Source organism: Astatotilapia calliptera, chromosome 23 (genome assembly GCF_964374335.1).
Source record: "Astatotilapia calliptera chromosome 23, fAstCal68.1, whole genome shotgun sequence".
NCBI classification, from domain to species: Eukaryota; Metazoa; Chordata; class Actinopteri; order Cichliformes; family Cichlidae; genus Astatotilapia; species Astatotilapia calliptera.
In genome coordinates this window covers 13283368-13303190 of record NC_137443.1, presented here as the reverse complement: position 1 = coordinate 13303190, position 19823 = coordinate 13283368, and the positions used below count along the sequence as shown (strand labels likewise).

Sequence of the window (19823 nt, the reverse complement as noted above, 5' to 3'; positions counted from 1 at the left end):
TAGAAACGCTCGGACAGTAGCCATCCTACATGTCATTAATTCAGCAGTGAGGATAATCACTGTTGTGGTGCCTCTGAGTTGTTGCTGTATTATAGGAGAATAATTCATGCTGCCAGCACTCTGCCTCATGAATGCATTATTTTGCTGTATGCAACAGTCCCCATTCTTTATCAACAGCATCAATCAGTGCATCTCTTAATTTCAAGCAATGGGAATATAAAGTTTAACAGATCTGGTCATTGCATGAAGGACAGTTTATCATCCTGACTCGGCTCAGATACATAAAAAGAAAAGTGAGTCAACACCACAAAAAGCAGGTTATTTTCTACTTTTTTAGGGCCATTAGTAGCACTAAGACCCTTCACCCGCTGTACCTTTACAGGCATGTTTGAACTAAATAGACTCAGTCCAGGTTCTTGTCTAAGTGTAATCGAATGCATCATGGGAGACTGCAGACATTCTCATGTCAGACTTAATTTAGTTCCAAATTCTCAACCTGCACTCTGTGTGTCTTCAGCCAGAGTTACAAACTGGAGGATCATTTTAAACAGGTATGTGTTTAGTAGGCAGCAGAACTTTTAGTACAAGAGACGTCCAGAACCTGCAAACACCCACTTCCACCTATGGGAGGAAGCAAGCAGTCCTTCTGCAGCAGCGTGCAGCTCCATCTAGTTTTAAAGCAGCAGTTTTATAGAATGCACCGAAAAAAAAACAGCCAGTCATGAATTAATATACTGGGACGTCTCAAGATTGACGACAGGTAACAGAACACAACCTCGGCAGAGTCTTACATCTCTGCAGTTCAGGTGACAGATTCATCTGTGACGCAGCACATGTTTTAAAGTCTTATTCTTCTGTTTTAATCTGGGATCACTGATTATTGGATGAAGTGCAAGAATGCATCTGAATGCATCTTGATGGAGGCGTGTGAGACGTGCTGCTTTTACATTGTTTGCTGAGCACACGTTGTGCCAAACTCTTAATACAAGGTAAGGTGCTTTTATCTCAGTTATAAGCTATTTTCACTGAGGTTATTTAACACTGTAATCAGGGACAACAGATCTGAACTGATTTCTGGTGATGTCAACTGAACGCGAGCATGCACCTTCTAAAATGTTCTTTCATGGATTCAAGAAGAAACATTAAAAATGTGAGTGCCATAACTTGCCTGTGGAGAAGACTACATTCCTGGAAACCAGTTTGTAGTCCACTATGGAGAACTGAGGGAGCTCAATGCGTTTTACCCCGGTCACAGCAGTTTCTCCTCCTTTCCAGTAAAACTCTATATCATCTGTTGTGTAACCATCTGCAAGAAAACAAGTCACATGATGTGTCCTTAACAGTGGAAAAGCTCTGAAAAGTGAATCTGTCTCATTTCACTGGATGTATTTTTATATCCTTAAGAGAAATCAGGACGCCCGGTAGCTGTAACTGATTTAGAGTAAGTCTCATGAATCACACAGATCCTGTAAGTGCTGATTGCATGAGATGTGAATCTTCATGGGGATGTGTGTCAGTGCAGACAGACAGGCTGATACCAAATGCATGAGATCCATGACCGCCAAGAGTTTTATGGCAGCACGGACAGCCGAACACGTCATCTAGACTGATGAAGCTGGACTAATCATTACGGTGCTCCACTATGGAAATCACTGTCTGCTCAGCTCAGAACCTCTCCGTGCAGACGAAGTCGTTTAACTGGAGAGGGTGCAGCGAGCAATCTCACTGGGATATGACAGATTAATAAATCCAGAGCAATTCAGCAGCCTGTGCAGTTTTTGTCTCCACCCGATGACTGAACATTTTTTATGAGAATTACAGCGCTGTTCATATTTTTAAGTGATGAAAAAAGTCGGGCTGTCTGCTGTATTTCTTTACAAAGCACAAGATGCAGGGCTTAAACTTACAACTCTCAATTTCCAGAGTGCAATTCTGCTCGTCCAGCGGGTATCGCCTCAGATCCATCATGCAGGCGGCCGTCGTCGTGATTCTGAGTCAAAAGAGGAACAAAAGAGAGGTGACCTCGTTTTAGATTCAGGACAGCTGTTAGAGCAGAGGATGGTTAGGAGAAATGCGTTCCATCTGAGGAAGATACAAATGGCATCCATTTTTATTATTAATTGATTAAAGGAAGAAAAACAAACTTCCTGCCAATTACTTCCACTCTCATTTCCAGACTCTTCAGACTTGCACATTTACACTGAGGATCCAATTCTGAGTTAGTCCAAACAAACGTATGACAGCAGTTATGAGATGCGACTTCCTGCATTAGCATTAAATTGTGTTGAACTGCAGCTTAAATTGCTTCAGCAAAACAAATAAAGCTTTTTGCCACTTCATGAATCTTGGGCAGTTTGGAGAGCTATGCGATGGTGTAAAAGCCAGATGCAGCCAATAAGCACCGGAGATGGATTGGTAATTAATTGCAGAGAGTATTATGTATATTATGAGAGGAAGCCTATCATGTATGAATATTAACAAGAAAAATGACCTCTAAGTCTTTGTCCACAGCCAATATGTTACTAATGTGAAATAACTGACAAATTCTTATATTATTAGAAACATGACAGAATCAGCATGAAGAAATTGATCCCAGCATATGAGCTGATCTCAGTGGTTCAGCCACTGAAATCCTACAAATCCAATCTCTTATACGGTGCATGTGCAAGCCACTGCACAACCCACCCCAGCTGCTTCTTTTCATGCTGTTTCTGACTTAACGTCATATCTGCTGTCACTGATGCAGCTCTGCTCAGTGCTGGAGTCATACTGCTACTCTCCAAAGAGCTGAGAACAGAACTTGAACGCGGTTAAAACAACAGTTTTCCTTTTTCAACAGTGGCTGAAATAAAGGCCGGTTGCAAATAAAACTTGGTTAAAAACACCCAGAATCTGGTGGAATTACTGCACTTGAAAATCCAGTCTCTCCTCAATTGAGGAGCCCCACTTTACAGGGATATTTTTTTCAAGACGGGAAGAAAACTGAAGCTCGTATAAACTGATGAATAAAGAATACAAGCCTACCCTGAAAGGTCAAGCTAAACTGCAGTTCTTACCTGAGGCCGTAGAGAACAGTGCCATCCGGGTGAAGTCGAATCATCCGGTTCTTTACTGTGACACCATGCACAAAGGACTTCTTGTCATTGAGAAAGTAGGTGTCTGGGACCCAGAGCTGGTCTGCTACTCTGTTGTCTAGTGTCAGGTTGAGAGGGATCCCTGCATAAGCCAGCCTCTTATCTCTCCAATACTGCTGGAAGTACATAGTCAGCGTGTAGTCCTGTGAAATGTAAAAGAGCACGGTCATGTAGCTATGCTAAGTCAGAGAAGTGCATAGCATACATAACAGGAGGCAAACACCATCCAAACTGTAGCCAGGATTTCTAAAAAGGATTTCAAGTTTAGCGCTTGATTTGTGCACCCCGCAGGTCTGGACGGATTTTTTGGTCACAAAAACGATATTTATAGGACTGTCAGTCTGCTCTGGGTGCTCGTATTTCAGGACCTGCCTTAAAAAGAAACTCTTCTCAGCTGTTCTCTCTGCACAAGACTGACACAAGCCCTCAAACTATAGATTTCCATTACTACAAGCCGTGTCAACACCGTGTTTCAGTTTAGTACTGACCACTTTTTTTTTAGATAGCATTGCATATTACCAGCTATACATACAAAGGCATCCATAATTTATTGAGCATTCATTTGCAGCTAGCTCCACGAGTTAATCCATCAAACACAAAAGCTTTTTCAGCCCTTTAATGGAGCTCTTTACTATCTCTCTTTGCTGTGTTCTGCTGACTTATGCTCTCGTGAATAAATAAAACAGGAAATAAACAAAAAGTTGTCCACGCTCAAAATGCCTATCCTCCGGTGCAACAACATATTCACAATAAAGTGTTCAAAAATGCGTCGGTGGTATTTTCTATCTCTACGCTGAACTAATTATTGCTTAGGATGGTCTTTGTGGTGTCACGTTATAAACTGCTGATCTGATCGCAACAGATGAAAGAACTGCGTTTTTTTTTTACTTTGTATACAAAGTGCAAAGAGACACCTGGGTTTTGGAGGACTGACAAATAATAAGCTTGTTTTGTGTATGTGATTTGACAGTATATTATAATGCAGCATGGATTCCAATGAATAATTCAGCGTGTGTGTATAATCAGAATAGATATTCATTTCAAAGAGCTGCACAGTCGTTACTGTGACTGTGTGAGGCTTTTTCATTTGTTTGCCGTACAGGAAACATTTTTAACTCGTCAGGTTCTGGGTGTAGGTTCTGTAGTGAACTGTGGTGAGTTAGATTTCAGAAAATCCCTGGCTTGCGAATTGACTGTTTTATTTTCTGAGATGCCTCCCAATTCTCTTTCACCCCCCTGCAAACAGAAGATGCCCTCATTATGCTTCCTCCCACAAGCAGCAGAGCTGTGGGATGGGTGAATCAGCTTTACACAACAGCTCTTCTACTACAGCGATGGTGCCCATCTACCAACACGCTCCCTCCATGTCTGGACCACAGCTATTTTAGTCTCTTTGAGATCTTCAGATCTCACAGCTATCCTTGACTACTTTAAACAAGCAGCTCAGAAACAAATTTATACCACATCACTCTCGCTGTACACGCTGTACTGTACGCCCTCGAGCTCCCAGCACCCTGTGTAACCTGCAGGCTCCCTCAGGGATCTATTCTAGGCCTCGGCTAATTCCCCACAGAGGCTCTTCAGTTTGTGTACAGTCAGACAGCCACAGTGGAGGGCAGCGTAGTCAACTCTTGTCCAATGAAAACTCAAGAAAGAGACTCAGATGCCAGATCATGTCACAATTCATTTGTTTGGAGCAAAAAGACTTTGTACACTGTTACAGGCTGGTAGGCCTTCCAAATGTGAAACATCACCAGTGTTTAACTAGTTGTACTTTGTCTCTTTTAAAGATTATCATCAACGGTTATGTTTACATATTACATATACAATATTTAACTAATGAAAAAGATATCAATGTGCCACAATACATGCAACAACTAGTTAAATTCAAGGTTAGAAATCTGATTGTAATTGGATTAATCAATGCATGAGGACTGTGCTTTCTGGCTGCACGGCATGTGGTCGCAATGTAATGGTACATGATTATGTACCATTTACGTATTTCCTTTATGCTGGCAATGTTTTCATTGCAGCATAAGTTTTGATTTTTTTTATTAAACATGTGACCCTTGTCTTCCTTCATCGGTGTCAGTCAGGCCCTCTGGAGAGAAATGTTTCCCACCCTTTGTACAAAGTAGCGACTGTTTAAGCTCTTAAAATCCAGGCTCAGATTTGCCTGTGGAAGCCATCCAAACAGGATGTGACACAGATCTCCTCATTAATTAGACCTCCCTTAAAAACAGAATCAAACACTGCAAGCAGTTTAAGACTTTACACGTCTGAGGAACGAAATAGTTTCAGTAGATAATTTCTTTTTGGACGATCACGTTCCAGATACCAAAGAAATTTTATCTTTATCTTCCACTTGGTAAAAACTTTGCTGGCCATTCTTTTGTTGCTAAAAATGAGCATATACAGTGGGGCAAAAAAGTATTTAGTCAGCCACCGATTGTGCAAGTTCCCCCACCTAAAATGATGACAGAGGTCAGTAATTTGCACCAGAGGTACACTTCAACTGTGAGAGACAGAATGTGAAAAAAAAAATCCATGAATCCACATGGTAGGATTTGTAAAGAATTTATTCGTAAATCAGGGTGGAAAATAAGTATTTGGTCAATAACAAAAATACAACTCAATACTTTGTAACATAACCTTTGTTGGCAATAACAGAGGTCAAACGTTTACTATAGGTCTTTACCAGGTTTGCACACACAGTAGCTGGTATTTTGGCCCATTCCTCCATGCAGATCTTCTCGAGAGCAGTGATGTTTTGGGGCTGTCGCCGAGCAACACGGACTTTCAACTCCCGCCACAGATTTTCTATGGGGTTGAGGTCTGGAGACTGGCTAGGCCACTCCAGGACTTTCAAATGCTTCTTACGGAGCCACTCCTTTGTTGCCCGGGCGGTGTGTTTTGGATCATTGTCATGTTGGAAGACCCAGCCTCGTTTCATCTTCAAAGTTCTCACTGATGGAAGGAGGTTTTGGCTCAAAATCTCACGATACATGGCCCCATTCATTCTGTCCTTAACACGGATCAGTCGTCCTGTCCCCTTGGCAGAAAAACAGCCCCATAGCATGATGTTTCCACCCCCATGCTTCACAGTAGGTATGGTGTTCTTGGGATGCAACTCAGTATTCTTCTTCCTCCAAACACGACGAGTTGAGTTTATACCAAAAAGTTCTACTTTGGTTTCATCTGACCACATGACATTCTCCCAATCCTCTGCTGTATCATCCATGTGCTCTCTGGCAAACTTCAGACGGGCCTGGACATGCACTGGCTTCAGCAGCGGTACACGTCTGGCACTGCGGGATTTGATTCCCTGCCGTTGTAGTGTGTTACTGATGGTGACCTTTGTTACTTTGGTCCCAGCTCTCTGCAGGTCATTCACCAGGTCCCCCCGTGTGGTTCTGGGATCTTTGCTCACCGTTCTCATGATCATTTTGACCCCACGGGATGAGATCTTGCGTGGAGCCCCAGATCGAGGGAGATTATCAGTGGTCTTGTATGTCTTCCATTTTCTGATGATTGCTCCCACAGCTGATTTTTTTTCACACCAAGCTGCTTGCCTATTGTAGATTCACTCTTCCCAGTCTGGTGCAGGTCTACAATACTTTTCCTGGTGTCCTTCGAAAGCTCTTTGGTCTTGGCCATGGCGGAGTTTGGAGTCTGACTGTTTGAGGCTGTGGACAGGTGTCTTTTATACAGATGATGAGTTCAAACAGGTGCCATTCATACAGGTAACGAGTGGGGGACAGAAAAGCTTCTTACAGAAGACGTTACAGGTCTGTGAGAGCCAGAGATTTTCCTTGTTTGAGGTGACCAAATACTTATTTTCCACCCTGATTTACGAATAAATTCTTTACAAATCCTACCATGTGGATTCATGGATTTTTTTTTCACATTCTGTCTCTCACAGTTGAAGTGTACCTCTGGTGCAAATTACTGACCTCTGTCATCATTTTAAGTGGGGGAACTTGCACAATCGGTGGCTGACTAAATACTTTTTTGCCCCACTGTAATTAAAGTTGAACAAGTCATAACATAATTTATATTTTAATCTGAAGACTCACTAGTATAAGATCAATATTGTGAAATGGTTTCAAAATTAAATTGTTAAATTCTAATGCAACTTTACTTATATTTATCTTTATCAAACAAAAAGAACTTTGATAAATACATTTCCCAGTTCTATCAGAGGCACTTATGTCCACTAATAACAGATCGTTAGGAAGTTATTTTTTAAGGATGAGTCCCAGCTTTTAGAGGCGAATAGAGATCAAACAGCAACATATATTGAGGAGGTTGTGGGGGAGTGGAGGGAGCTTTGGCAGTTGTCATCAGATAGTAAAAAAAATGGCCACGCTGTACATGAGTAATATGGCTATATGAATGAGTGGTTGTGCAGCAGGAAAAAGCTAATCAGCTATTGGAAGTGCAGAATCTTATCAGAGTTAAGATAAAAGCAGTTAAAGTAAGCCTGTTTGGTCAGAGGGCCCGGTGGCGCCTGTGTCCGGCAGCCTCGCCTATGTCAGTGCACCCCAGGGCAGCTGTGGCTACAATGTAGCTTGCCATCACTAGTGTGTGAATGTGTGTGTGAATGGGTGAATGACTGAATGTAGTGTAAAGCGCTTTGGGGTCCTTAAGGACTCGAAAGGCGCTATACAAATGCAGGCCATTTACCATCTGGCCATCTGTTATGCTTTTCCTGGTGGATGCTCGTACTAAGCAAGTGAATGTGAAATTAATCTCCGTGAGTTCAGACCTCAAACTGCTCTGAAGAGATCCACCTGTCTACTCATCGTTCCATTATGGTGGGCAGTCCACTGGCAGCTTGGACTGCCGTCCACTGCAGAGAGACTCTATTGTCAGATAGGGGCAGTGTCAAAAATTTGTGGTACAACCGGTCTCCATAGGCTACTCCTGCTTTTGCTGTTGGGCCACCAAGCATCTATGGAAAAAGTTCTAACATACAAAGACAGTTAAAGGCACTGAAAAGTGTCCACCACAGCTAATGTTGCTACTTTCATTGCTGTTATTTTATTTTTTTTAAAAAATCTTTTTTGTGCTTCTCCCTTTCCAGGTGAATTCACTTCCTGGTCAACTAATCAACCAATCAGCATTCAAATGATGCCCAACATCATCCACATAAGTCACTGTACAGCTGGGATTTTGCACAACTGCACAGATCACGTGTCCAGTGGTTGAAAATCTCACAGGTGGGCTCCCTGTAAGCAAATGCCTCTGGGAATGGACACAAATGCTGTACTTTAAGGTTATGGCTACAAACACATAAGCCCCACCCACCTGCTATTCAAACCTTCTATTTGCAAGAAACAGTCAATCATAAGCTACTTTACTAAATCATAAGAATCAATCAGCTTAAAGGACAATACAGAATTACGACTCAGCAATACTGCAGCACTACCTTACTCTACACCACTGAGGTCATAATATGCCAAACACTTTTTCACTGACAGAATCTACCAGCAAAAGTTCTCAAAAAGTTCTCAAAGATCATTCCACGGAGGTTTTCAAAATGTTGCCGTCATACGATGACTCAACTCATGATAAAATTCTTAAAATACCTGCAATGCTTGTCACGTTGGTTTGGGTTTGAAGGGTGCTGTTGTTTGCTGTCAGATATCACGTAGACCACAAGAGACATAAAGGCGCTTATTCTCAGCACCAGTGAGTAAATGAGGCCCGGTGGGAGGTTGAGACTGTTGTGTCACTTTTGGCTCGGAGCGATCGCAGTCTCAAACTCAGACACGGTTAATGTGTGCCAGTCAAACATCGTCTACGTCATCCTAACACCAGGATGTCTGCTGGGAGTGCAGGAATGGCACTCTGAGAATCTCGCCCCGTGCAATCGGGGGGCTTTTCATCACTCCATGAGACAGTTAGATGTTCCCAGTAGGTTTCCAAAGTGTGCTAGATGTGTTTTACAAACTATCCATTTAATAGTTTCATCCTCTGTATCCTCCCACGCTGTAGCAAACAAGCCGTTCATTAAATGATTTATTCGTTGTGCTGTCAAAAATCTTGTACTATTACATTATGAAAGAAAAGCTGTTAAATAGCTGCTTTTGTGGAGGGGAGATATAACCATGCTTTAAGTCATTTAAGTGTCTTTGGTGAACGTGTAAGGCCTAAAAACATAATGGATCATCCCAACATACATCTCCAATACATCAATAATAGAGAATTAAAGGCAACAAGCACAACAAAGAGCCAGAAATGTATTAAATCACACAATGTGTTTTATGTACGTTGTGTAAATAAAACACAACAGAGCACAACAACATCGACATATTATGAAAGTGATCTGAGCATACAGCAGAAATGGGGTATTAGTGACTTCCCACCAGATTTAGCTTTAAGTTTAACTGCCTTTTGATGCTGGCCAGGCAGCATAAAATGATTTTTTCACAGTAATGTGCAGTTGCAGCTGAAAACAAACGGTGAAGGCAGAAAACAAAGTTTTATACATGTGATCTCTTCATCGTCCTGGGATCACAAATGAAAAATAAAAATATGTAGGAATTTATAAAAGCAGGAAGTAAAATCCAGGCAGGAATCATGAGAAAAGGATCTATCGAAATAAAACGGGAAGCAAAATAAGACATAAACAAGAAGAGAGCGAAACACAAGGGATCACAGAAGCATACAGCACATAGACAGGACGGAGGGAAGCAAAGGCAGGGAAACAACAATGACAACACAAAGACCACGACCACAGTGCATGAAGCTACGTCTCAACCCACTCACACGTTTTCATAAAACCACTGGTGCAGCATTCATTTGCCTCGAATGGTAATGCCCAGCAATGGAGGCAACATGCTGGCATCGCTGACTGGCAGACAAACTTCCAAAAATGCACTGCACACACTCAGGTCCCAAACAATAAAACCGCCAAGTCTGAAGTGGATCTGATGAATGGTTTTTGGAAGAACAGACAGACACACAGACAGAGATTCATGCTCTATTAGCAAGATTAAAAAAGATGAATTACACAGTGTCTTCTGTTGGTTCTGCGGTTAACTATGAGCCATTTATAATGAAAAGAAATTTAAAGAGCTCTTCACACACCGTGAAACTCAGTAATTAAAACATTTATGAGACCTTAAAGTAAAAAAACAAAACAAAAAACCCCAAACTTGGGTGATCTTGGTCTTTTCAATGCTTCAAACTGACTGAACGAGTCAAAAAGTTCCTCTCATTTAGTTTAACCTAGAATTACGCTCCCAAAAAGCCCTTGAAGTTCTATTTTTATTCAAAGCGTCCAGTTAGAGTGGCAAACACGGCCTTTATATTCCACTGAATGCAGCACAGTGTGAAACGCTGCTTGCTCCATAAAGAGAACTACCTTAGTATTTGCTGCTGAGTTCTTCTTACCTTCTGAGTGACCTGAGGTTTTTAATGATGTTTTATAGCTGACTTATTAACTAAGCCCTTCAATATAAATCTGGGAGAACATCTGTTTTGTAAGGGTAACACTTCCTTCAGGCAGAAGGTGGATAATGTTAAAGTGTCAAAAAGAATGGGAGTTTTAGGACATGATGAATTCATTTTCCAGCTGACTCATGCGGAGGATACCGAACTAATGTGTGACTGCACTGGTCAGAGGACCCGCTGTGCACTCGCAGGTGCTTTTCTGCAAAGTGTAAGAGCTCTTCACATGAAGGAGTGATAGCTCTAAAGGTTGTTCCTGGAGTGCACTTGTGTGCAGTGTGACGCCGTGGGGAGGAGGCTATATTAAAAATAACGACAGAACTGAAGTGGACACAGAGTAATCTTAATTTTCCTCTAAAAATAGAGGAAAGTCAGAAAAATATTAATAATCTCATCTCCTAGACAACAAGCTCTGCAGCTCGCCCACACAGTCTATAACGGGCCAAAGCCTCGTGTGACTCTGGCTGTTTGAAAGCTGCCAGCACCTTTCTGCTCTCCACTCCTTCTCAGAGGGAAAGACGGCAAGTTCTCCTTTTGTCTTTGTAGGTCACCAAATTCTTTTATCATGATTTTTAAATCAGAATTTGACACATTAAAAATGCCTACCATTTTCCACATATAAAAAACAGGGAACAAAAACTACAAAAAAAGAAAAAAGAAAAATTAAGAACAAAGCAGATGTTATGACTGACACAGCTGTACCTGTTTAGCTGATCTCCATCCCATAATTACAGATTACAGGTGGCTAGCTCATTCATTGCTGGGAAATAAACCCTCCATCTCTCTTTCTCATGTCACCCAGTGTGGTTTGAGGAATGCACCATTCACACCTCCGCTGTTCCATCTGTGCCACAGAATTAGCATTATAACGGGTGGATGAGCTTACATTAATCGACTCCGTAAGCATCCAGCTATTCCTAAAAGTTAAGACAGAAAAGAGCTTTAGCCAGCCGTGTGTCTACAACCTGCCTGTGTCAGAGTATAAGACACTGCGGCAGGAGAAACTAATTGCTAGCCATTGTTTTAGGTCCTCTGAGCATCGCTTATTGGTCTATGCACTCTTTTTTTATAATCCTAGTTAAAGTGGAACTATATTGCCCATTTCCAGCTCTGTTTTTCTATTCTTGGACTCTACTAGAGTAGTTTTGTATGCCTTTTTTTCTTATACTGTGCCTCAGTGCAGCCCCTCAGTTCATCATCTGTCTGAAACAAGCTTAAAGTCTGAGCTTTTGCCTCACAAATATTAATTGTACAATCATCACACCACGTACCATTTTCAGAAATGATATTGGAGGCATAATATTTGCCTGAGTCTCCAGACTCTTTCATGCTGACACATGTGCTCAATTTGAATGTGCTCTTATCTGCGAAGACAACAAGTACTGGTGGTGGAACTGCGAGTTCTGGAGTTCTCTGGTTAATGCCAATTGACCTGCACTGTGCTGGTCTGTGAGCACATGTCCCACTAAAGAACTCTGGGGTCTCATGCCACCCTCACGGAGTCTGCTTCTGATAGTTTGGTAGGAAAGATGCACATGAGTAGCTGGCTGGAGGTCATTCTGAAGTGATCTCTTGTTCCTCTCATAAAGAAGCAGATACTGGGCCTGCTGCTGGGTTGATGCCCTTCTACGACCTGTTTAGCTCTCCTTATATTTCTCCTAGTATCTCCTTCATACTCTTTAGAATGCTGGGAGACACAGCAAACCTTCTTGTGTTGGCACATATGGATGCCCTCCTGAAAAAGCTGGGAAACTTATGCAACTTGAATAGGGTCCAGGTACCATTTCATCATATTAGCAAAGAACAATAACCAAAAAGATAAACTAGAGAAAATCAGTCAGTAAAGATAAGCAGAGAGGGTTTTGTTTTTCAAGTGGGGTGGCCTTGTTGTCACTTCTCCAGTACACCTATTGTCACTATGGTTTGGACCAAAACAGATTAAATGGACTCACAAAACGTTGTTTTCTAACTGGACAGATTCATATCCCTGAACTTTCATGGACTTTGTGTTATGCTGCAATGAGTGTTCCCTAAATTTTTTCAGCAGTATTGTTTCTAATGCTTAGACGGATGACATGCGCGATCACCAAAAGCAATCACCTGTTCCTTGATCATTTTCTTTCCAAAACGGCAGCAATCCAACTGTGCTGGCTTTGCCCAAAAGGCATTGATCTGTTGATTATCACAGCAGGGTGCGATAGGTGCTACTAGACTGCGGATAATTCACAGAGAGACGAGTTTCCGGTTTCTCAGTACAATTTATAGGGAAAGAGAGACCTGCCATTAACAGCACCTTGGTGAAACACATGAAGACAGACGTGCACTGCATTGCAGGTTTAATCTCTCGGTTTTCACACTCTTCTTCTCTTAGAGTACGATTCTAAGCGCAGCACTGCCGAGGGTCTCTGATTTACTAAATGCAGTCTCTGATCCTGTAAGCAGATTAAGAGCTGCTCCAAATAACACAGCAAACACACCTTTAAAGTAACCAATTAGCAACACTGGCAGTCACATAAATAGCCTAAAGTAAAAGCTTCTTTCATTGTGGTTTGGTAATGCTCAGTAGGGATTCACACAGGGTGTTCCTTCAGCAAAGCGGTATAATAGATGACTGACAGTTTTCCTCTTCACTCAGAAAAAAATAGAAGCCCTTCATGATCTGAGCAGACTCTGGACACGCCACTCGCCGGGCTGCCATTAGTTTTTGCTTCATGTTTCAAGCTGGAGTGACACGGCAGCTGTTATGGAAATGTCAAATTTCCATCACCAACCACTCATGATAATAATGCCTTTCAGGCAGTGAGGCATTTAGCTGAAGCATTAGTTGACAAGCTTCAAGGATTTTGAATGCTTTTGAGTCACTTCATCATCTTAACAGGTTCCCCTATATTACTGATTGGTCGGAAATGCATTGTTTGGGCTCAGCTGACACTAAGAAGATATTTTTCAGCCTTGTATCACTTGTAAAATATAGCATGGGCTTTGTGTGGCTATATTTAACACCTAAGTTTATTAAATTGCTCAGAGAACATTTCAAAAGGCTTTAGAAATGAGGTTAGAGCTGTTTAGAGGCTGACAGAGACGCAAAAGGGGCAACAGAAGACAAGAAGCGAGTAAAACTAAAGCTGCTACAGGTGCAGGAAAACAGTGGAAATCAGGCTGTACGTTTGAACATGATGTCCTGCTCATCAATTTATAAGATAATGATTCCAAAAGTTTGTTATACTTTAAATTTACCCTGTAATAACTGCATGTAACATTAAATTGCCTCTCAGTCTGTTTACAACCTGTCTGTGTCAGGCTATAGGACACTGCAGCAGGAGAAACCTACTGCTGCTCAATGTATCTGCTCCTCTAAGTGTTGCTTAATTGTATATGGCACTTTTTTTGTAATATTTATTAAGAAGGAATTTTTTTGCTCATTTCCAGTTTCACATTTTTATTCTTAGCCTGCACCAGAGTAGCTTTGCATGATTTACATTTCAAAATCATCCTTCTTTTTACTATACTAGAGTACTACTATGCATAACTGATTACCTTTAAAAGTTTTTAATGAAGGCCTTTTCACTGCATTGATGTATGTTTTTCTCTGCATAAATGCTTAACTTGGCCTTGAGTTTGTTAATGGTCATGCAATGGCAGTATTTCTTCTTCACGTGGAAGGGCAAAAATTCAATTGTACGTTTTTTAAAAATAGCAGCTGACTGATATTGAGCACTGCAAGCCCCCATCCCAAAAATTCCTTAACCTTTAGAAAGTGCTGCCATGATTCCTTTTTAAAAGGAGCTTTGTGGTCTTTTTACGTTTCTGATTTTATTTTTTTATTTTCTGGGCATTTTGTGTCTCTTTGCAATTGTTTGATATTACTTTAATCCCTTTGCAATCTTTTAGGCAGGTTCTCTGACCCATTGGGCTGCTGGTCCATCCATCCATCCATCTTCCTAACAAGTTATCAGGTGGTGGAACCAGAGTCTATCTCAGCTTACATTGGGTGAGAAGCTGGATATACTCTGGACATTGTGTCAGTCGATCACAGGGCTAACGCAGACACAACGATGATCATTTACACTCACATCCATATTTTTGGCCATATAAACTCTACCAAAAAAGGTCCCAACTGATGATCAGGTTCAAACTTGGCTGCTTCTTCAGTAATCCATTCTTTGCTATTAAACATGATGACTGGCAGCGAATAAGACCAATCAAATTGTGTCAAAAAACACAGCAAGAAGAGCTTCAGTTCACGTCTAGATTTCCAAATTTCCAGCAACTAACATGCTGTATATTTGAATCCAGCAGTGTGATGAACTGCAATGCTGTGTCTATATTTCAAGGGCATCAGTGATTCACTCTATCCAATCACAAGAGTCAAGAAGTGAAGTGTGAACCCTGTACAAGTCTCACCCTTAATGGCTGCCATCTAGCAATGTAGCATAAAACGAGGGAGCGACAAAAAGCAGGAGAAGAATGCATCTTCGGTAACCAGAATTATGCCAGTGCTAACTAGGTAAACAGCCAGTAGTGGCACATAACTTGTGTCATAGTGTTGATTAGTGTTTTTGCATGCATGGTGAGGGCTACGGCATGTTGCAAACAGTCACACAATGCAGATGATAGCACAACAGCTGCAGTCAAATGTTTCAAATGTCATTGAATGAATGACATGTGCTTGATTTAGGACCGTGTTCCTGTGGGTTCAATGATGCACGTTCCTTTGAGAATTTGCAGATATTTTTGTCTGTCTCACAACTCAAAGAAGTGAGTGTTTCTTTAATGCCTCGTAGAGACAGTGTCCCATCATTTTTTATCACAAGCAGAACATTTTTATCACGAGTGCCACTGGGACTGTTTCTTTTCTAGAGGTTTCCAGTTCCTCCAGCCTGAGGAGGAGATAACTCTGAACCCATCTGCATGCCTACAGCTACTAACACAGACAGTCTGATATGAAGAAGCTAAATGCTTTCATGCAGGATGGTCCGGGCAGACATAAACTCTCAAGTTAAAAGCAGGCGTGGTCTCTAATGCGGATATTATGTTTGGCCCATTAAGTGCTAAAATTCAGTTAACAGATCATAGATTTTCAGAGCTAATGACACTGAAAAATGATGTGTTTGTCTCTTTTTCTGTGCAACCAAAGGCTTACATCTAAGCAGCCAAACGCTGTGCTTATGTCCACAATAACTGGTGCATACATTATTAGGCTGGTGTATTATTCATCTGCAGTATAGAACACTGACACTGCTTAACAATTGCAGTATTTCTCCTGTGTATAAAACTGATTATTATATTTGAGGAGTTTTCAAAACAGATAAATTTAAGCTAACTACTAGTACACCATTAAAAATATGTTGCAGGAGCCATTAGCAGCTCCTGCTTGCAGTTTTTTCCCGCTGGTATACAGGCAGCCATGACTGGATTATAATGGAGTCTGAGAAACAGGATGATTCTCAGGCAAGTTGCAGCTTCGTGGACATTTATTTAAAGTGAACAATGATGATAGGGATTTAGAGATTGCATTGCATAAGAAGTGTCTGCACTGTGTCTGTCTTCGCCACTCTTGATTTTCAATGAAAATCCAAATCCAACACTAAGAAAGTCCAAGTTTTATCCCTGGTAAAAATCTAACAATGCACTGTGTGTGAGTGTAAAACAGCCTCGCTCTGCATTTTCTTGATGAAACCACTCTATTTAACGCAACAAACTGAAACTAACTCACTTCCACAATAAAAATGTCTCAGCGAGCCACACTCTGCTGCTGTGTGGAGATGCATTAAAATGCACCACGGATACATTTCATCACACAGACTTGTCAGGACAGCATGTCAGGGGCTTTTTCCTCTCTGTAGCATGTGATCAGACATCGAGCCCTGTCAGCAGTTTAGAGCCCTGATAGATGGCGTAAAGGTGATAAACTGTACTCAACACATGCACACAGACACGGGCGCACACTTGCAACAAAGTAGCTTCACTATATTTGCATCATTGTTTAAAAGGAGAAGACACAGTAACAGAACTTACTGACCTTACTCTAACAGGACCACTAAGGCATCACTGCTACACGCACACAGCCAGTGACCCAGGGTGTGCAACCACACAGCACAACTAGCTATAATCTAATTCAGCAGATGAACTGCACAGTCTATGCAATACAGTTGCAACAACAGGCAACACGTTTTTGCTTTATAAAGGGCTGGTAATTAGCTGCTTTGATAATGCAATACTGGAGAGAGACATCTAGCATGGTGGGGATGGTGGAGAGAAAGAAATTCATATTAACAGGAAGGCAACCATATATACAAGCAGAGAAGGACATTTTTATGGGACAAATTAAACCACCTTCACATAAACTTATATGTGATCTATATTTGTAAACCTATATGCAATAAAAAGCAAAAACAAACAAACAAACAAAACAAATCTGAGCTACTTTTCATTGGTTAAGAAAAGGAAGTCAAACACAGCCACAAATGGCTCAGATCTGAAGGAGGATTTGTGTGCTATACTTACCATGTTGACTTCTGACACCATGTCTATACTTGCCACGTCTATACTCATGCCAACAGCAACCGGTGGACCTTAAAACAGAGCAAAATAAAGTTAACTACGGATGAGCAATTCAGTCACATAAAACAGCAAAGAAACAGTGATAGTTATACCTCCAAAGTCTGGCCGAAGACGGATATCATATCCTTTGAGCAGTTTATCCACTGTCTCTTTGACGAAAGACATGTTCCCCGGTTCGTTGACGCTGAAAAAAGAGAATAACCCCCCCGGTGAGTCTTCCTGAAAGCGGACGCCAGGACTTTTAACCCCGCAGACACACTCACCTCTGGGCGCAGCACATCACGGCCACGACCAGCGGCACAGAGAGGGCGTCCAACAGACCTGTTCCCTGGCTGCCCCACATCCCTCGGGTGCTGTCTGGGTGCACAGCTGCAGTCAAGCGACCGACAAATGACTAAATGAAGAGTGAGCCGCGGTGCTCACACACACCCCCTAAACCAGGTGAGACGCCCTCCACATTGTCAGCCTGTGCGGCTTCAGGAGGCGCAGGCTTCACTGCCAGATGTGCTGCTCGCTGGCTGTGACACAGCAGCGGAGCCGGAAAGCCTCGCACAGCCTGCTGCTGCTGCCCAGCATCCCCATCCTCTAGCCTTTCACCAGTTAGCACAAACTACAAAGTGCCCAATACTATAGAAATGTATAGAAATACCGCAGAAATCCACAGGTCCGCATTGTTAAAGCACACTGCATGCTTCAGCCTGGCAGAGCTGCTTGGAAAATGACTCTTCATGTCAGTACGCGCGAGTGTCATGGGGATGATTTCAGGGCACGTGACTGTCTGTTTTAACAGTAGCAGCTTGTTTGAGTGGTTCTATTGACAGAGGAGACTGGGGCGGCCCAGCTACGCTCAGACGCAGTGGCGTGCTGAAGGGTGTGCTGAGGTCGGGGGACCCCTGCCCATTTCTTTAACTGACTAATCTCACAGTCCCCCCCCCCCCCCCCCCTTTGAATGCGGGGTTGTTGGGGTTTTTTTCTCCCTCTTTTTTAGACTAGTCTGTTAGTCAGATTGCTCTCTCCTTTTTAATCAAAGTATTAATGAATGCCAGAAATAACTATGACGCTGCCCTAGTGGAATGCAGTGTCATAGCATGGTGAGACATTCATAACCAGGTAAAAGATAAGCATATGTTTGTTGATGCTAAATGTTACTTATCAACACAGCAGATAGCTACGCATGTTTTATGCTTTTCCTGACACAACCGAAAAGGAGCCTTGAATGTCTGGCTGGACTTGAACTAGAAACCTTTCACTTCTCAAACAAATCCATAAATCACCACACAACAGAGCAACTGCTTGCTAGCACCTTATGTTGATTTATTGGTCCAATTCTAGGTGTGATAATTCTCAACATGGGTGTTGCTTTCCAAGCTGCTTCCTTTGTCTGGGTAGCAACAGTTCAGTTCAGCACCACAAGTACTTTTCACCCTAACATAGGCTACGTCCACACTAGCCTGGATAGATTTGAAAACGGCGTTTTTGTCTGAAAACGCTCCGCGACCACACTATCATTTTCAGTCGTTTTCACAGAGTTGTGCGTTCACACTGAAAACGCTTATGTTCCAGTACTGCGCATGCATGAAACGCAAGACGGTTTGACCTGCCTCATTTCTGTCTGCCATTTGTTTACTGTCCGGCTCTTTGAAACGTTGCAACAAAATGTCGAGGAAAAGCACCGAGTTTTTTAAATGGACTAACGATGAGGTGGAGTTGTTGCTGCGAGTAACACAAAAGTACAAAGTTGCAAAAGCGAGTGAGAATTAAAGAATTTGAAGAAAAGCTATCTGGAGCATGTACAAACTGATATTAATCTTTAATAGGGCTGTCAAAATTGAGAGCAAACAAAACCACTGCTGTGTACTGCCCTCCGCTATCGTAGTTTAATTGGTTACTTGACTGCATCACATGACTAAAATGTGTCATCATTTTCAAAAAGTCTCAGTTTTTGCTGTCCACACTGCGATGCAAAAGCACCGTTTTCAAATGTATGCGTTTTCGAGAGCGTTTTAAAAACGCGGCATTTTCCTTGAGTGAAAACGCCGTCTCAGTATGGACGGGAGGCTAAAACGGAGAGAAAACAATGCGTTTTCATTTGAAAACACATTAGTGTGGACGTAGCCATAGGATCCCGTGTCATCTGCTTGCTACTGTTTATGGAGTTTTCTTCACCAAGATCAATGCACATGCTACAGTTTCACTTGCTAACCTGGAAAATTGTAGCTAATAACTATCTGATTAGCAGAAGGTGCATTTCCATTTTTATGCAAATTTTTAACAACACAGTTTCATTTTCTTTTTGAATAGAAATGTGAAAAAAATTGTACTTGGTGAAGATTATGAAGGTTTGAAAAGGTTGAAGAGTTTGGATTGAAATAATTCAAGTCATCATTACTGGTGCGGCCTCATCTTCTGCAATGGTTTAAAAGCACCTGAGTGGAGAATGACCACCAGCTGCTTACAACAATAAACTGATAATACTCAGTCCCTCAGTATTTTGTGCTTCACCTGCTTTGATAAGCTTGCTTTTTTTACTGCAGCTACTACATGCTAATGCTAATGCTAATGTTGTACTGTGCATTAGCACTTACTGATACTCCAAAACGACCACTTTTGAACACAGTGCTTGTTGCTAAGTTTAAGTAGTGGAGTGTGCAGGTCTAATTGTCTTAG

General features: G+C 41.8%; 1 protein-coding gene across 4 annotated transcripts in view; it reads right to left on the bottom strand.

Moving 5' to 3' along the window:
* Positions 1 to 19823, bottom strand: part of gabrb3 (gamma-aminobutyric acid type A receptor subunit beta3) — a 47530-nt gene that overhangs the window by 8973 nt on the left and 18734 nt on the right. For 2 of the 4 annotated variants that reach the window (XM_026160179.2, XM_026160181.2), the window contains exons 3-7: positions 17249 to 17340; positions 17100 to 17167; positions 3057 to 3277; positions 1908 to 1990; positions 1169 to 1306 (exon numbers count right to left, since the gene is read on the bottom strand). In XM_026160179.2, the coding sequence (XP_026015964.1) occupies positions 1169 to 1306; positions 1908 to 1990; positions 3057 to 3277; positions 17100 to 17167; positions 17249 to 17340 (602 nt within the window). Of the gene's footprint in view, positions 1 to 1168; positions 1307 to 1907; positions 1991 to 3056; positions 3278 to 17099; positions 17168 to 17248; positions 17341 to 17419; positions 17853 to 19823 lie in introns of those variants that run through there. The other 2 variants (XM_026160180.2, XM_026160182.2) reach the window with 2 other exon arrangements.